Raw genomic sequence first — 15138 nt, 5'->3', positions numbered from 1 at the left:
TGGGTTCTATTACGGTGTACATATATGAACAAGGATGGGAATAGAAAGATTCCCCAAATCAAAAACCTCTGCACGATAACGTCCTCGGAAACAATAGCCCGATCCACACATTCAGATCACTTGCATCTGGTGGCGCCGGATAGAGTGGGCCGGATAGAGTGGCAATGGACGGGATGGGGGGTGGGCGGCCGACCATCTCACACCCAGCACCCGTGCTCGCTTGCTCCAACCGGGTCAAAGAACACATACAATCTATAGAACATATGTACAAACGTGCCCGCCGCACCACCCCCAATACCCCCACACTCCCAAAAAAAAAGGCTGTTCCTGACCCGTCACTCTGTCCATAGGCAAATGTGATATATACACAAGCGCGGCTTCATCCGTCACATCCTCTTCCTACTCATATACACCCGTTCCAAAAAAAAAAACGAGAGGGGAATAAAAGATTCCATTGTCCCGTCCCGCACGGCCTCTATCCAAACCCCCACGCCGCTGCCAGTCCCAGATACACGCTAACGCCGACGCAGTCCTGGACCGCGGTCTCGAAGGGGCCGGCGGTCAGCGCGGGGTCGATGCCCAGTCGCTTGAACAGCAACGGGCCGGTTGATCCGATGATCCCGGCGAGGGAGGAGGAGAGGAGGATGGCGGTGGCTGTGATGAGGCCGAAGGGCCAGGAGTCGGACCAGGTGTGGGCGATGGGGAGGAGGACGGCGGCGGCGGTTAGGGCTATTAGGGTTGCTGTTAGGAACTGAGCGGGGAGGGCGATGTGGGGTCAGATGGGTGAATGGTGATAGGAAGTGGGGAGGGTGGGAAACTGGTTGTACCTCTCGCAACATGACCCGCAGGACGCCTTGGAGGTTGGAGTTGGAGGCGTGACCGGTGGCGAGGGCGCGGAGGGTTGTGGTTGATGCTTGTAAGCCGACATTGCCTACGAACCCATCCGGAACCCCCAATCAGTATATTCGGCATGCGATATCGTTTCTTTTTTCCCGACCGCACACATTTCCGGGGCGTTTTTCCACACCCACCTGAGATACTCGACAGCACAGGGATGAACGCGCTCAAGCGCGGCTGGGCCGTGATCACGTCCGCGTAGCTGCTGATGATGGCCGCGACGACGAGCTCCAGGCAGAGGGTGAGGACGATGGCGGGGAAGCGGAACAGGGCGATTCGGTAGAACGGTGTTCTGCGTTGGGGCGGGGGAAACCCATCAGTCTTTCGTCGTGCGCCGGGTGTGCAAATCCTTGCTACACCCCCCTCTCTCTCACACTCACAACACCCGTACCTCTGCAACTTCCTCGCATCATCACTCTCAAACAAATAATCCAACCTCGCCCGACACAACTCCTGCGCGTCATCCAAACTCGTCTGATGCAACAACAGGTTCAAAAACTCCTGTTCAGGCAACTTCTCCGCCGACCTGAAATGCACGCTCTCGATCCCATCTTTATCCCCATAGCCCGGATGTGGCTGATTGTGATGGTGGTGGTGGTGCCCAGCGCCGGAGAGAAGCGCCACAACCGTGCTGTGATTCGCGTCGGCGTCGGGGTGGGAGTGATCGTCGAGGTAGCTTGTTCGCCGCGGGGGGGTCGAGGAGGTCGATGAGGTTGGTTGTACTTTCACTGGGGAAGTCCGGAATCCCGATCCCGATGGGGAATGTAATAGCGGTGGCGGCATGATCCCCCCCGCCCGTCTCGGTGAACTCGTCCGTCTGCGTGGGGATGGGGGATGGTGCTGCCGCGTCGGGGTGTGGTGGCGGGGATGATCTCCCCGGTCGTCGTCGGCGCTGCGGAATGTATCCGCGAGGAATGTGTCGTCGTCGTCGTCGTCGTCGTCGTCGAGGAGGTCGCTAGGCGGGAGTGTGGTGATGGTGATGTTCGCATTGTGGCGGGGGCTGGTTGGGCGGGGCGGGTATTGGAAGTCGGAGAGGGGGACGTAGGTGGAGGGTGGGGGCCGTGATGGAGGTGGCATTTTTTTCGTTGTTGTTTTTTTTTCCAAGGAGTTGTGTGGAGGGACCTGTGGCCTTGCGCATGCGAGAGGAGGGCCAGGGGGTTCCGGGATGGGATGACAGCTGGGGGGGCAGGTTGTTGGGGATGTCAAAGTGGTCGAGGGATCATTAAGGTTTTGTCCGCCGCCTCCAAAGTTTCCAACCCTTTTGACATTCGCATTGTCCCCATCCCATCCCACCCCACACCCAAATCCCCCCCAGCACCAATGGACTCCTCCCTCACACCGACCCTCCGCCGCCTGTAAGTCCCCCCCACCCCCGTCCGCTCAAATCCCCCTCCTCACCCCTCCTCCCCCCGCACAGCGCCTCCCAATCCCCCGAACTCACCTCCCTCCTCCTCCTCGACGCCAACGGGCTCCGCATCGCATGTAAGGAGGCGTGTCCTTTCTCGATCCGCTCCCCACACCCGGGCCTACTAACATCGGTATTAGCCCACGGGCCACCCCCACGTTCCTCCGCCGCGCACATCATCTCCCTCTCGGCGGCGGCATCCCGGCTCGCGGCGGGGGGGTATGAGGCCGTTTGTGTGGAGTTTGGGCGGGGGTGAGTTGGGTTCAGTTGCCGTTGTTAGTAAGGGGGACTTGACCGTCCTGATGATTGTTTGGTGTGGTTTTGCGAATCCAGGAATGTGGTGATCAAACCCTCGGAGGCCGGCACGATTGCTGTGTGGAATGTCGCGGAGGATTGAGGGGTGTGAACAACGACACACCCTAGGCGGCACGCCCCGATATCGTACTTCATACAGTATATGCATGGCAGGATTTGCCAGGCCGACTACATTGTACGTCCGAGAGGGAGGAAGAGCGGCGATCGCGGAGATGGGGAGAGCCACACCCGCAAGCCAGGCACTGTCCGGCTGTTGGTGGGAAGGGGCCTTGAGTGATCATATATACACCGCCATCGCCATTTTTTGGAGACTCAAAACGAAGCCTGGGTCGATTTTAGTCATGTAAATAGCACGTATGTTTTGTTGAAATGATAAATACAGGAAGAAATGGTCAGATGCAGATGGAAAGGGATGACGCAGGGGCACTAGACTAAGCGGTTTGTCCCGATTTGGCAATGCCGGGTTGTGCAGGATGGTGTGGATAACACAGCCGTGTGACGACATGTCGCTCAGTCCCCCCTTCTACGAAAACAACCGTTTCTCATACGAATGCAACCCATGCACGCCGCCCTCCATCTGCGCGCTCGCGGTCCGTTTCTCAAACCTCACATTCCCCTCACACACCTCGCTCCTCAACGTCTCCAGGCTCGTCACGCCGATATCCTGCAACGAGTGCTGCACGCCCGCCGCAAGATACCCGATGAACTTCTTCACGCTGCCTTTATCGACCACAGCGCCCGCGACGCCCTGCGCGACTTTGATCTTGTCTGATTCGGAGAAATACCGTTTGCCCGCCGCGTCGCCCTTCTCCATGGCGTCGATGGATCCCATCCCGCGGTACTTTTTCAGACGTTGGCCTTCGTGGTAGTAGTACTCCCCGGGGGACTCGGCGGTGCCAGCGAGGAGGGACCCCATCATGACGGCCGAGGCGCCGAGAGCGAGGGCTTTGACGATATGGCCCACGTTGGCGATACCCCCGTCGGCGATGACGGGGACGCCGAACTGGCGCGCGTACTGTGCGACGCGGTAGACTGCTGTCCCTTGGGGGCGTCCGCAGGCCATGACTTCCTGGGTGATGCAGATGGAGCCGGAGCCCATGCCGACTCTCAGGGCGTCGGCGCCGGCGGCGATGAGGTTGCGGGCTTGTTCTTGGGTGACGACGTTACCGGCGACGACGTCCATGTGCGGGTAAGTTTGTTTGATGTATTTGATCATCTCGATCTGGAAGAGGGAGTTTCCCTGGCTGGAGTCGAGGACGACAATGTCGAGGCCGGCGTCAACGAGCGCTTTCAGGCGGATCTTGTCCTCCTCGTGCGTGGAGATGGCCGCGGCGACCAGGAGTTGTTTCGAGGACGCCATTTTGGACGCCCAGGGGTAGTCCCTGGCTTTCATGAGGTCGGAACGCGCGAGGAGGGCGGTGAGGTGGCCGTCCTTGTCGACGATGGGGAGCTTGCCCTTTTTGGAGGCTTTGAGGATGGTGTTGGCTTCGAGGAGGGAGACGCCTTGCGGGGCCGTAACGAGGTCGGTGGTCATGACGTCTTGGAGTTTGCGTTTGCGCTCTTCGGCGGATTGGAGAAAGTCGATGTCGCGGGAGGTCACGATGCCGAGGAGTTTAGACTGCAGTTTTCCGTCCTCTACACAATCCGAAATTCGATCAGTATTAAAGCCTTATCACCCCGTCCCACATTCCCTTCTGTTTTGTTTACCTGTAATCGGAATCCCACAGAACCCCAGCGTCTCCTTAATCCTGACCACATCCCCCACCGTATCCCTCGGACTCAAACACTTCGGATCCGTGATAAACCCATTCTCAAACTTCTTCACCTTCCTCACCATCTCCGCCTGCTCCTCCACGGGACAATTGTGGTGAATCACGCCGATACCCCCGTTCAGGGCCATCCCGACCGCCATCGCCGTCTCGGTGACCGTATCCATCGGCGAGGAGACGAAAGGGGTCTTGATGGTGAACCGTTTTGTGATGCGGGATTCGAGGGAGACGGCTGTGGCGGGGAAATCGACGTAGCCGGGGAGGATGAGGAGGTCGTTGTAGGTGAGGCCGCCGGAGAGGGTGGGGGACATGAGCTCGGCGGCGGAGAGGCCATCTTGTTGGGTTACGGGGGTGGAGAGGAGGGTTGCGAGGCGGGTGGCTTGGGCCGAGGGGGATTCGGAGGGGAAGGTGGGGGCGGTAGGGAAGTCGGGGAGGGTGTCTGAGGCGACCATGTTGCTGGGGGAGGGGGGGGGGTGTGAGTGGGTTGAGTGGAGGGGGGTGCTGCTGTTGCTGTGTGTTGTGGGAGCAGCAGAAGCAGGAGCACTTGCCAGCAAGCCTTTGGGTCCGTTGGCGAGTGGGAATGTGCAAGTGCGCAAAAAAAAAGGAAAGGGAAGAGACCAGAGAGGATGAGTAAATGGCTGCACACGCGCCTAGCGAGATGCCGTCTGCGGGTTAGGGTTGCGCCTCGGACACTACACCTCTCAACAAAGCCCCAGCCAGTGCCCCAGGACGGCCCCACGAACCCATAGTATTGGCACCGCTCAGACTGTGCGCATCGCTCCCATAAGATAAATGTAATAAATACTCAAACATAAAAGAGAAAGAGTATACAGTACATCTACAGCCCGCAAGCCAGACGGAAAAGGACGTAAAAGTAAAGCGGACGTTTCGTCTAATCCATCAGCGGGGAAAAAGATCCACCACGATATCGCTAGCCCTTCCATCACTCTCCCTGTGCTATATCCGCTACTCCCCGCCTCCAACAACAATAATCAAACACTAAGCGCATCAAACCCCTCCTTACACCTCTCCACAATCGGGAAAAACATCGAACACACACAGAACCACCACACCGTCCGCGGCGCGGCTCCCACAAAGAACGCGCGTGAGGCTGCGGGGATCATGCTTATCGCCGTTCTCGGTGTCGGTGTCGTTGTTGCTATCGTCGTTGTCGCTGCTGCTGACGATGATGTCGTTTTCGCAACGTGTTCCCTTAAAATCATCCCAGAGATCTGTCTCATATTCGGCGTCGCCCCTGCGGCGGTCCCTGGGGCAGCCTTGAAGGTCATGATCCGTGCGCGGATGACATCAAAGGGGGTGGTGACAAACGCAGCCAGACCCCCAGCAAGACCGCCAAATAACGTCGATTTCAGGGTGGGTATCTCGTGGGTGTAGACTGCTGTTCCATCAGCAATATCTGCGGGTGGGGCGTTGTTGATGGCGAAATTGTGATGCACGGATTTAAGGGTGTCGTAGGTGGTGAAGAGGATAATCATGAAGGGCCAGTCGCGGAGGGTGAGGGACCAGAACCCGCGGAAGAGGCCTGGGACGCCTTCGGAGCGGAGGATGGTGCGGATGGCGTAGGTTGCCCCCTTTGGCTTGGAAACTCCTTGTACCGAGTGGGAATGAGATGGAGGTGTGTCGTAGTGACCGGTCTGTAAACGGGCAGTGACGACTTCGCGGGGTACTTTGACGATGGAGGATGCGAGGTCGCCTGCGATCGCTGAGGCCGCGGATGTGAGCATGAAGGAGGCTGATGGGAGGATGTTCTTTTTTCGTCTCGTCCCGTCCGCGGTCGTCCCCGTCCCCGTCCCTCCGGTCGTCTCTGGGACTTTCTCGGGAAACCGCGCGCACAGCTCCGTCTTGCACGCGTCAAAGGTCATCCACCTCAACCCGCCCTGTGCGGCCGCACCCAGAACGCTAGTGGTGAATCCTCTCCGTAGAGTCTTTAGAGTATCGCGGGTGAAGAAACTCTTTATGGTTAGATTTGAGTGTGATGTGGATTTTGAAGCGGCCTGCATGCGAGTTTTGAGGGTATCGAGCGGGTGCATGACAGCGAAGGAGGTGGAGAGGGCTATTGCGCCGGCGCCAAAGTTGTTGCGGAGGGTTTGGTAGGGGGAGAGAAGGTGCGGGTGGGGTATTTGTTGTTGTTGTTGTTGTTGTTCGACTGAGCGGGCGGACATTGAAGGAGAGTCGGGACTGTGCCGTGGGCTACGAGAAGAAGGGATTTGCAGGGTGGAGTGGAGGAAGGAGTGTTCTGGGGTGGTGGTTGCAGCGGCCATGGCTAGTGATGACTGTGTGTGAATAAATGTTCGTCGCCGGGAATGCCTGGGGGGGGGGGGGGGGGGGGTGGAATTGCGAGACGAGACAGTTTCCTCGCGGAGTGGGCGGATGCTCTTATGGTTCCGCGCCAGGGAGTCTCTACATACAGTTCTGACGAATAGCAGATAGTGAAGACGGAGTGGTATGGATATATGTACTTCTCGGCGACGACGGATAGATACAGTATGTATGGGAGGGGCGATACCCTTTGGGCCTTTTAGCTCCTCAGTACATACGTAGCTCGTCATAGCGCACGCACATGCGACATTGCGAAGAGGGATGGAGGATACGCGCCGCGCAGCCATGCGAGAGCACAGCACAGCAAGCACAGCAGCACATGCGGTGGGAGGGACTCGGAGGGAGATGATGCTGAGCCCGTGAGTCGATGGCTGATAAGAGATTCCCATTTGCATCCGACTGACTGACTCATCGGATTTCACTCCCACAACGCCTCACGTGATTCCCTCGCTCAACCAGGGGAAGCCATTCTGAATTTAAACGAGGACTTGGATGACATAACACAGGCATATCCCCCCCGCTTCGGGTCCCTTTCGCATACAGTACATACCAGACGCCGTTCAGAAGTGACCTGCGTGGGTAGCAGAAATGAATGGACTGAATGGACTATAGCAGAAGCAGCAGCACACGTCGAGAGAAGAGCGTCCCTAACTTCCTGGGGCAAAGGCACTCGGCAATGTCCAACCCTCCAGAGAAGCCTCCCTCCCCACAAGACCTGCTGACAATCACAGCAGCGCTCGCCGCTCCACCAACAAACGAGCCCTCCCAGTTCCTCACCTCCCAGTTCCTCACCTTCCTCCGCTCATGCCTCCTGCAAACAACCACACCTCCCATCTCCAACAAGTTCCGCAATGACATCTTGCAGGCATGCAAAAAGGTCTACGCCGCCGTCAGGAGGGCATCCCTCCGGAAGACGAGCGATTCGGGCGGAGAAGAAGATAAACTCAACAGCTTCGTGGAGCTCGTCCTGCGTCTGCAGAATGAATGTACGATCGTAACCGGGCCGTACCCGCACATTGCTCTCTCCCTCGGCCTTCTCCAGGTTTTTGTCGGCCTGCATCGCGGTATCTCTACCCCCCTCGACGATCGCACCACTATACAATCCATCGCAACGCAATTAGTCGAAATCGTCATCCACAATCCGTTTGAGTATGCCCGAGCAGCCGCCTTCAGTCTCCTACGCGACGAACCGGGATGGCTGAAGACGGTGCAGCCGCGGACGGGAGAGTTGATAAACACCGCTGTGGCTTTATCCCAGGACGTGTCGACGTTGGCGAGGTTACGCGGCGGGATGGTCTGGCGGTTGGTCGCCTGTCTCGAGTCTGCGATTCCCTCCGACATCAAGGATCCCGTGATTCACCCCACCTATGCATCACTCACCCACCTCTCATCCCTCCTCACAACCCACCTCTCCTCACCCACCTTCGCATCCGCCGCACCCAACATCCACGGCGCCGTCGAAGGTATCGCGTACGTCGTGCAGGATATCACACACATCCAATCCGTACCCCGGAACCTAGTGCGTGAGTTGGTGGATGGGCTTGTAAAGGCGTGTAAGGCGGCGGTGGGGGTGTTTAGGGAGACGATGTTTTTGGAGGTGGGAGAGGGTGATGATGACGAAGGGGAGGAGGACGAGGACGAACAGGCGGGTGAAGATACTGCATCGCAAGAATTTCCACGGAAAGTTCTAATCGCAGCAGCCTGGCGCACGATCCGATCCGGAGGTCTGGCTCTTTCGACGATCGCGGTCAAACTCGTACAGTCACACTCCTCTGCACGCCACACAGAAACAATCATAACCACCACATATCACCTCCTCACCAAAACCCTCCTCGAAATCCGCCACTGGGGCGCCGCCAACTGGACGCAGAAATCGCTCCAATCTCTCTGCGCCGCCCTCGTAACATCACCCACCTACCACCACCTCCCACAGCAGTGGCTGGATGCCGTCATCGCGGGCATCGTCTCACCCGCGGGTACGAGTAGTAGCGTGGAGGCGCAGGTATACCCCCGCCACGACGACCGCACATCCGGGCCCGCGCGGATCCTCCTCGCCATCCTGCACGGCGCCTTCCCCGACCCCACCGAGCGCATCACGGTCCTGAACGAAACCGTCGTCGCCCCCCTCCTCGCGTGTCTCAACCCCGGTAACACACATGACAGAACGAGGACAGTCATGGCGTTGACGATCTTGCATCGTCTCGTGAAGGACGCAAAGACGGGGCCGGGGATGCCGTTTGGCGAGACGCTGTGTGCTGCGCTACACTCCATCCATACCCCCGATGCCGCGGCGGGAGTAGCGAGCGCCGGGGTCCTGTTACTCTGCGCGGTCCTCGAGCGCGGCGTACCCGGGCTATGTCAGGCGGAGGCGTGGGAACGGGTCGAAGCCTTTTCTCGCATGTACCCGGCCGCGATGGCCGCTGTTGTCAGCGCGCTGGGCGGAACGGGAACGGAGATGGGGCGGGTGGCCGGGTTGGTTGTTCTGGAGTCTGTTGCTGGCGGTCGATCGACCCCGATGAACACACTGGAGGCGGGGAGGAGGGGAAGGAGACGCCAACACGCGGGGTCGTCAGCACCGGGCGCTCCCGCGATACCACTACCACCGGCACCACCGACCGACCCACTGACACACCACCTTCTGACCGCGTCGACCCACCCCTCGTACGCAGTCCGCACCCTCGCCGCCCGCTGTCTCGCGCACACCACCCCGCCGGCCCTAGTACATACCCGCGTCCTGCCCGCCCTGACCCGCATCCTCACCGGACGCACGGGCGGTAACGCGCTGCATGGCGCGTTGTGTTGCGTGGAGGCGTTGGCTGCGATGTATCCGACTGGGACGGCCGAGACGCACACGGCCGTGAAGGGGATCGTCACGACGACGCTCACGCTGCACGCCACGCTCGCGCACCGGCACCCGTTCATCCAGGCCGCGTTTGCGGATGTTGTGGATGCGGCGCGCGCGGGTGGGGTCGATGTGGGTGCGGATGTTGAGGCGTTTGTGGAGGGTGTGCGGAGGGCGGGCGGGATGCCCTGTTTGGAGTACCAGGTGGGATGAAGACTAGGATGAACGATAGGAGCGCGTATGTATATAGTAGCCGGGTAATCTAGTGTACAGGGAAAAGCGTAGAGTATCAGAAATCTGAGGACGAAGCATAGAATCTAGAGGCCGTATATCGTTATATCCTACATGGACGATCCCGTTTGCGCCGAACCGCCCACTCTACAAAGTCACAAACCCCTTCTCCGCATGCCCCTCCGCATCCACCGCATCCCCGCCCACGCTCACCGTCTCCAACGCGCCCCTGAAAGCCCTCACAAACCTCCACACCTCCGCGTACGTGTTATACAACGGCGCGGGGCTGACCCTCACCACGTCCGGTTTGCGCTCGTCCACAATCACCGCCTGCCTGCACAGCGCCTCAAACACCTTCATCATCACGCCCTCCTCTCTGAACAGCAGACTCAGCTGACACCCGCGTGCAGCGGGGTCGCGGGGCGTCAGCTGCGTGAACCTGTCCGAGTCCAGCGCGTCGAGGAGGACCTCGAGGTATCCGGTCAGCAGGACGGATTTGGCGCGGATGTCCTCCATGGTGGTTTGAGCGAAGACGCGGAGGGAGCCGAGGAGGGAGACGGTGGCGAGGACGGAGGGGTTGGAGACGCGGAAGGAGAGCGCGGACGGGATCGGGGCGAACGTGTGCGACATGTCGAATTTCGTCGCCGGGTCCGTGCCCCACCAGCCCGCCAGTCTGGGTTTTGAACAGAGAGAGGAGGAGCTGTATGTTTAGCTTGCCTGATATTTCGCGAGGGGAGTTTGCTGAACGTAGTGCGTTTACCTTGGGATATCGGCTCTGGCGTGGCGCTCGTGCACAAAGGCCCCGCCGATACCGCCGGGTCCTGCGTTGAGGTACTTGTACGTGCACTGAACAAACCACACCCATACCCATGAATCAGTTTTCCGTCTCCCTCTCAACGCGTAACAACTTCCCCCCCCCCCCCCCCCCCCCCCCCCGTTTGTTCCTTACCCAACACGCAAAGTCCACACCCCAATCATGCAACTTCAACGGCACGTTCCCCGCCGCGTGCGCAAGGTCATATCCAACCACACATCCCTACCCCCAGAAAAAAAAGAACGCCCGCTTCATTAGCACATCTCCACCCTCCCACGCACACTCAAAATGGCCCGCCACCCGCACCTTCGCCTTCGCGGCGCTCGTGATCGCATGCAAGTCAAAAAACTGCCCCGTATAATACTGCACGCCACTAAACATCACCAACGCGATGCTCTCGCCCTCGCGTTCGATCGCGTCGACAATGTCCTGCGTGCGGAGGGTATGCTCCCCTTCGCGCGGGGAGAGCTGGATGATGGCGGTGGAGGGGGGGAAGTTGTGGTGTTTGACTTGGGATTCGATCGCGTACTACATTTCAGGGGGGGACAGATTGTTGAGGAAGTGGAGTCGCATACCACCGGGGGGACTGAAATGAAGGAAGCGTACGTAGTCGGACGGGAACGATTTGCTCTCCATCAGGATCTTGTACCGTTGTTGCGTGGGGCGGTAGAATGAGACCATGAGGAAGTGGAGGTTGACGGTCAGGCTGTTCATGATGGCCACTTCGCTTGGTTTCGCGCCTGCCCCATCAAGACCGAATTCCCCGCAGTGAGTTCCCGCCCCCCCGGTCTTCGTTTGCATCGTCCTCGCTCGGAGTTACCCCGCACACCTACCGACGACTTTGGCGCTCTCCTCAACAACATGGTCGTCAATCGTGACCCACTCGCGGTTCTCGGGGTGGCGGAAGTGGCCCTGTACGCCTCTGTTGCCCCCTTCATCAGCTTCGGGTCCCAATCTTGCCATCCCTTTCCTCAGCAAACATTTCCCACCCCGGAAGATACTCACAGGGTAGCCCACACATCCAACTCCTCATCCACCAGCTTCCGCGTATGCTTCGGCTGCAACCCCAACGAGTTCCCACATAGGTATATCGCTTCCGCATCCGGGTCTTCAGTCTCTGCACCCCCCAAAGACCCCATCAATATCCACCATCATCACGTTCCCCGTCCCCGTAAATCTTTCCCGCCCGCAGTACCTGTCTGCCCCTCCGGCACACAATCCCTCCGCAGCGGTATATGGAACTGACTCCGGAGATGTCGTAACGGGTCCCGGGCGTCCAGGGCGGCGGCAAATTCGGCGCTGTCGATGGGGTGGTTCAGTTCGCGGCTGAGAATTTCGTAGTATTTTCGGCCTGTAGGGGGGCGGAGGAAATGGGTGTGAGCCAAACGTAGGGAATTAAAAGGGCGGGAATGAACTTTGTTGCTGCAGGTTTTGCCACCCGGTTGCCGTTTCGGACTCTCACCTGTCAGGTGCAGGCTCATTGACTCGGGGTACATCTTGGAGGAGTATGTGCTGGGAATTGAAGCGTGGCTTGACCCTGTTCCACTCTATGATCACAAATGCGGATAGTCGCGGAGCTTGTTGGCGGGGAGAGGAAGGGCTCCTGTGCAGTCGTCGACGGAAGACTCCGCCGTGAGTCAGTAGTGGATGTTACAGTACAGTGTGCGTTGGTTTTGCAGATCTCTTGAAGTGCGAAACTCGGGAAAGCCGCAGTGCCGCGTAATTCGATGACATGCATATCTGTGCATATGCCACTTTCAGGCATCTCACTTTCCATATCAATCCCAATACACCCTTTCATTCAATCCTCATTGAACAGAAGTACAGCTCCCCATCCAGAAACTCCTCCCGTCCTACATCACTACTTAGCCAACAAGCTCCCAACAATACTCCTCACATTCATCCGCCTCAAATCCGTATACGTCTGCCCGGTCCCCACAAACAAAATCGGCTGGCCCGTTATATGCGTCATGCTCAATGCCGCTCCCACCTATTGAAAACGCAAAAATAAATCAATCCAGTGTATCATAGGGGTGTATCATTAGGGGTGTTCTTTGTTACCTTATCGTCAATCGTGTCGAATTTCGAAAGCACGATCCCATCGATCTGTCGCGGGTCACGCACGCCGCTGAAATCTTTGAGGGCTTGGTTGAATTTGGTCAACTGGTCGACTGCTTCGTTGCCGACGAGGGCTTCGCCGACGAAGATTATTTTGTCGGGGTTGTTGAGTGTTACCAGCTGAAGCAAGTTTGGAGGATGAGTAGGGATGTTGGGGTGGGTGATGATAAGAGCGGGGTATGTGAAACGGTACCTTAGCCAAAGCCCTCATCAACGGCTCATTATCCTGCATCCTCCCCGCCGTATCCACAAGCACGACATCAAACCCCTTATTCGCCGCATACCCAATCGCATCTTTCGCGATCCCCGCTGGGTCTTTGCCATACCCTCTATCAAACAACTCTACTACCGCGCCGGGCTGGACAGCGGTCAAATTCCGTTGATGAACACGTAACTGCTCAACCGCGCCTGATCGGAAGGTATCGCAGGCGGCGATGAGGACCTTCAAGTCGTTCTTGACAAGCCAGAAGCATATTTTAGACAGGTTGGTTGATTTCCCGACGCCGTTGACGCCGACGAATGTGATGGTGTATGGGCGGTTGGCCTGTTTGGCGACCATGATATCGCGGAGGAGGTCGGTGGAAGTTTTCGGGGTGAGGATTTTGCGGACGGATTGTTCGAGGTTTTGTTTGATTGTTTTTGTGAGGGAGGTGAAGCGGCCGATTTCCTTCCCTGTTAACTCTTGCATGACAGAGGTGCAGAGGTGGTCGGCGACGTCGGAAGCGACGTTTTTGGTGATCATGTGCTCGCGCATTTTGGTCATGACGGGGTCGAGGTCTTCGCGGGTGAGTTTGCGGGAGGCGGTGAGGTTTTGGAAGAAGGAGAAGAGGCCGCGGGTGGGGGTTGAGAGGGGCGTGGAGGTTTCGTCGATGTCTTCTTCGGAGTCAGAGTCTTGGCCGTCCATTTCTGCGGCGTCATAGAGGCCGTCTGCACCGCGCGTTCCGAGGTGAGTTCCAACCAAATCGGACGTTGACGCGACAGCATCCTCCGCCTTGCTGTCGCTGTAATCCAGGCTTTCCGATGACGCCGTTCCCGCGATTCCATTCACCCAGGTTCGTTGCGGTTTAGGCGACCGGCTACTCGAGCGAAAACAAAACGGCATCAGTCGACGGCTGCCATGCTCTGAACTTCATCGATGAGACCACAATCTCGGATCCGGTACTTACTTGGGCGCCGGCGACCCCTCACTGCTCACAGCACTACTATTCTTCCCTCCCGACCCCGACTTGCTTCCAGGCTTGCGTCTCGCGGCCTTCCCACCTTTACGAGTCCCTAACCCAAGAGCCATAAGCTTCTCATCGAGTGTGTCTACGCGTTCCATCACGGCGGGTCTTGACCCCGCACCCTTGTCCCCAGTCGCGTCCGCTTTGCCCGTGTCGGATTGGGCGGCCAGTGTTGTCTGATACGCTTTGGTCTGTTCGAATTTGCGAGGGGCTTTCCTTTTCTGTTTCTGCATCCATGAGAATCAGCAGTCAGTGCCTTTGCGCCTGTGCCCCTCCATTATCCATGCATCTCTCACCATTTTATCCTCTGCTTCCAACGCATGTAACAATGTCTCAAAGTTATCGTCAAACAAGTCATAGTCGTGCAATGCGGTTGAGTCCCTGATCTCATCAGCGAACGCCTGGCAGAACAGACGTTTGAAGCCTTCAAGGAGTTCGTCGATGTAGGCGAGCTGGAGGATCTTCTGATACACGATCTTCGTAAGAGAACATATAGAATCCATGTCAGTGAAGGTGAGGCTGAGCGATGCGGTGGAAGGGTGATTGGAGCGGACAATTGAAACGATACTCTGATCGCGCCGCTCGCGACAAGAATGTGGCGGGCGGAGCGTAGCTCGCTTCCCTCGCAAAGACCCAACGCTCGCCGGTGCTTGCTAAAAACCGCGGTGAGAGGAGCATTGCGCCTTTGGCGCAAAGGCGTTCGCCCTCCCTAACGGTCCGACTCCCGGACCGAACCAAACGCCCTAGCTAGCGCCCTGGCTCGCCGCCGGGCATCTTGCCCCCCCTCATGAAGCACGTCACAAACCCATCCCACTCCTTCGCGCCAGACATACCACAAAAACCAACCCCAAATCATTAGCAAAAGTCCATTTGATCTGATAAGCGTCCTTTGTAAACCCCTCGTCAGCGTTCGTAGTCGGGTTCTCCTCGATAAAGACGGTGCGGACGAGGCTGTCGATCGGGTTAGCGGCGGGGCCCTTGGTGAGCGGGGAGTAGACTTTGGACCAGAGGACTAGGCCGCCTTTTGTAAGGACTGTTACTGCGTCTAGCATGGTTGCGAGAGTGGGCTTCTCGGTGTGTATGAGTTGAGGATGGATTTGAAGGTCAAGATTGGAGGCAAGTCAAAGTCCGACGGGCGGGCATATTGTGTTTTTGGGCGCTTTGAGCAGCTTTGAGCGGGACGT

At 58.1% G+C, this 15138-nt stretch overlaps 6 protein-coding genes across 6 annotated transcripts; 1 reads left to right on the top strand and 5 right to left on the bottom strand.

The window, feature by feature from the left end:
* Positions 1-2097, bottom strand: EV422DRAFT_515668 (uncharacterized protein). Its single transcript, XM_053069334.1, has 4 exons — positions 1289-2097; positions 1032-1189; positions 828-931; positions 1-751 (listed from the first exon to the last, which is right to left on the bottom strand). Exons 1-4 carry the CDS (start codon positions 1972-1974, stop codon positions 476-478), a joined length of 1224 nt encoding a protein of 407 aa, XP_052929655.1. The 5' UTR covers positions 1975-2097; the 3' UTR covers positions 1-475.
* Positions 2098-3002: 905 nt separating this feature from the next.
* Positions 3003-4975, bottom strand: EV422DRAFT_553429 (IMP dehydrogenase/GMP reductase). Its single transcript, XM_053071877.1, has 2 exons — positions 4325-4975; positions 3003-4252 (listed from the first exon to the last, which is right to left on the bottom strand). Exons 1-2 carry the CDS (start codon positions 4836-4838, stop codon positions 3141-3143), a joined length of 1626 nt encoding a protein of 541 aa, XP_052929654.1. The 5' UTR covers positions 4839-4975; the 3' UTR covers positions 3003-3140.
* Positions 4976-5070: 95 nt separating this feature from the next.
* EV422DRAFT_515660 (mitochondrial carrier domain-containing protein) lies at positions 5071-6736 on the bottom strand. Its single transcript, XM_053069333.1, has one exon. It carries the CDS (start codon positions 6666-6668, stop codon positions 5379-5381), a length of 1290 nt encoding a protein of 429 aa, XP_052929653.1. The 5' UTR covers positions 6669-6736; the 3' UTR covers positions 5071-5378.
* A 446-nt stretch (positions 6737-7182) lies between these two features.
* EV422DRAFT_156869 (uncharacterized protein) lies at positions 7183-9864 on the top strand. Its single transcript, XM_053064937.1, has one exon. It carries the CDS (start codon positions 7328-7330, stop codon positions 9779-9781), a length of 2454 nt encoding a protein of 817 aa, XP_052929652.1. The 5' UTR covers positions 7183-7327; the 3' UTR covers positions 9782-9864.
* An 82-nt stretch (positions 9865-9946) lies between these two features.
* EV422DRAFT_563993 (pyridoxal phosphate-dependent transferase) lies at positions 9947-12109 on the bottom strand (the record flags this gene model as incomplete). Its single annotated transcript, XM_053072143.1, has 9 exons — positions 9947-10472; positions 10560-10645; positions 10749-10835; positions 10920-11141; positions 11220-11353; positions 11447-11535; positions 11619-11730; positions 11809-11964; positions 12076-12109. The coding sequence occupies 9 exons, from the start codon at positions 12107-12109 to the stop codon at positions 9947-9949; spliced, it is 1446 nt and encodes a 481-aa protein (XP_052929651.1).
* A 257-nt stretch (positions 12110-12366) lies between these two features.
* EV422DRAFT_515646 (SRP54-type protein) lies at positions 12367-15137 on the bottom strand. Its single transcript, XM_053069332.1, has 6 exons — positions 14788-15137; positions 14251-14430; positions 13898-14181; positions 12925-13807; positions 12675-12851; positions 12367-12603 (listed from the first exon to the last, which is right to left on the bottom strand). The coding sequence occupies exons 1-6, from the start codon at positions 15004-15006 to the stop codon at positions 12475-12477; spliced, it is 1872 nt and encodes a 623-aa protein (XP_052929650.1). The 5' UTR covers positions 15007-15137; the 3' UTR covers positions 12367-12474.
* Position 15138: the final 1 nt, after the last annotated feature.

The sequence above is a fragment of the Fimicolochytrium jonesii genome, assembly GCF_025526975.1.
Source record: "Fimicolochytrium jonesii strain JEL569 chromosome Unknown EV422scaffold_2, whole genome shotgun sequence".
In the NCBI taxonomy this organism is placed as follows: domain Eukaryota; kingdom Fungi; phylum Chytridiomycota; class Chytridiomycetes; order Spizellomycetales; family Powellomycetaceae; genus Fimicolochytrium; species Fimicolochytrium jonesii.
The sequence above is the reverse complement of the archived record's forward strand: the minus strand, read 5'-3'. Positions and strand labels throughout refer to the sequence as shown.

Coding starts and splice junctions, on each gene's coding strand:
- EV422DRAFT_156869 (XM_053064937.1), top strand. CDS start 7,328: ATGGACTATAGCAGAAGCAGCAGCACACGTCGAGAGAAGAGCGTCCCT.
- EV422DRAFT_553429 (XM_053071877.1), bottom strand. CDS start 4,838: ATGGTCGCCTCAGACACCCTCCCCGACTTCCCTACCGCCCCCACCTTC. Junction 4,253..4,324: donor CTGTGGGATTCCGATTACAG/GTAAACAAAACA, acceptor CGGATTGTGTAG/AGGACGGAAAACTGCAGTCT.
- EV422DRAFT_515668 (XM_053069334.1), bottom strand. CDS start 1,974: ATGCCACCTCCATCACGGCCCCCACCCTCCACCTACGTCCCCCTCTCC. Junction 1,190..1,288: donor GATGCGAGGAAGTTGCAGAG/GTACGGGTGTTG, acceptor GCCCCAACGCAG/AACACCGTTCTACCGAATCG. Junction 932..1,031: donor TGTGCTGTCGAGTATCTCAG/GTGGGTGTGGAA, acceptor ATGGGTTCGTAG/GCAATGTCGGCTTACAAGCA.
- EV422DRAFT_515646 (XM_053069332.1), bottom strand. CDS start 15,006: ATGCTAGACGCAGTAACAGTCCTTACAAAAGGCGGCCTAGTCCTCTGG. Junction 14,182..14,250: donor TGGAAGCAGAGGATAAAATG/GTGAGAGATGCA, acceptor TCATGGATGCAG/AAACAGAAAAGGAAAGCCCC. Junction 12,852..12,924: donor TGATGAGGGCTTTGGCTAAG/GTACCGTTTCAC, acceptor AACTTGCTTCAG/CTGGTAACACTCAACAACCC.
- EV422DRAFT_515660 (XM_053069333.1), bottom strand. CDS start 6,668: ATGGCCGCTGCAACCACCACCCCAGAACACTCCTTCCTCCACTCCACC.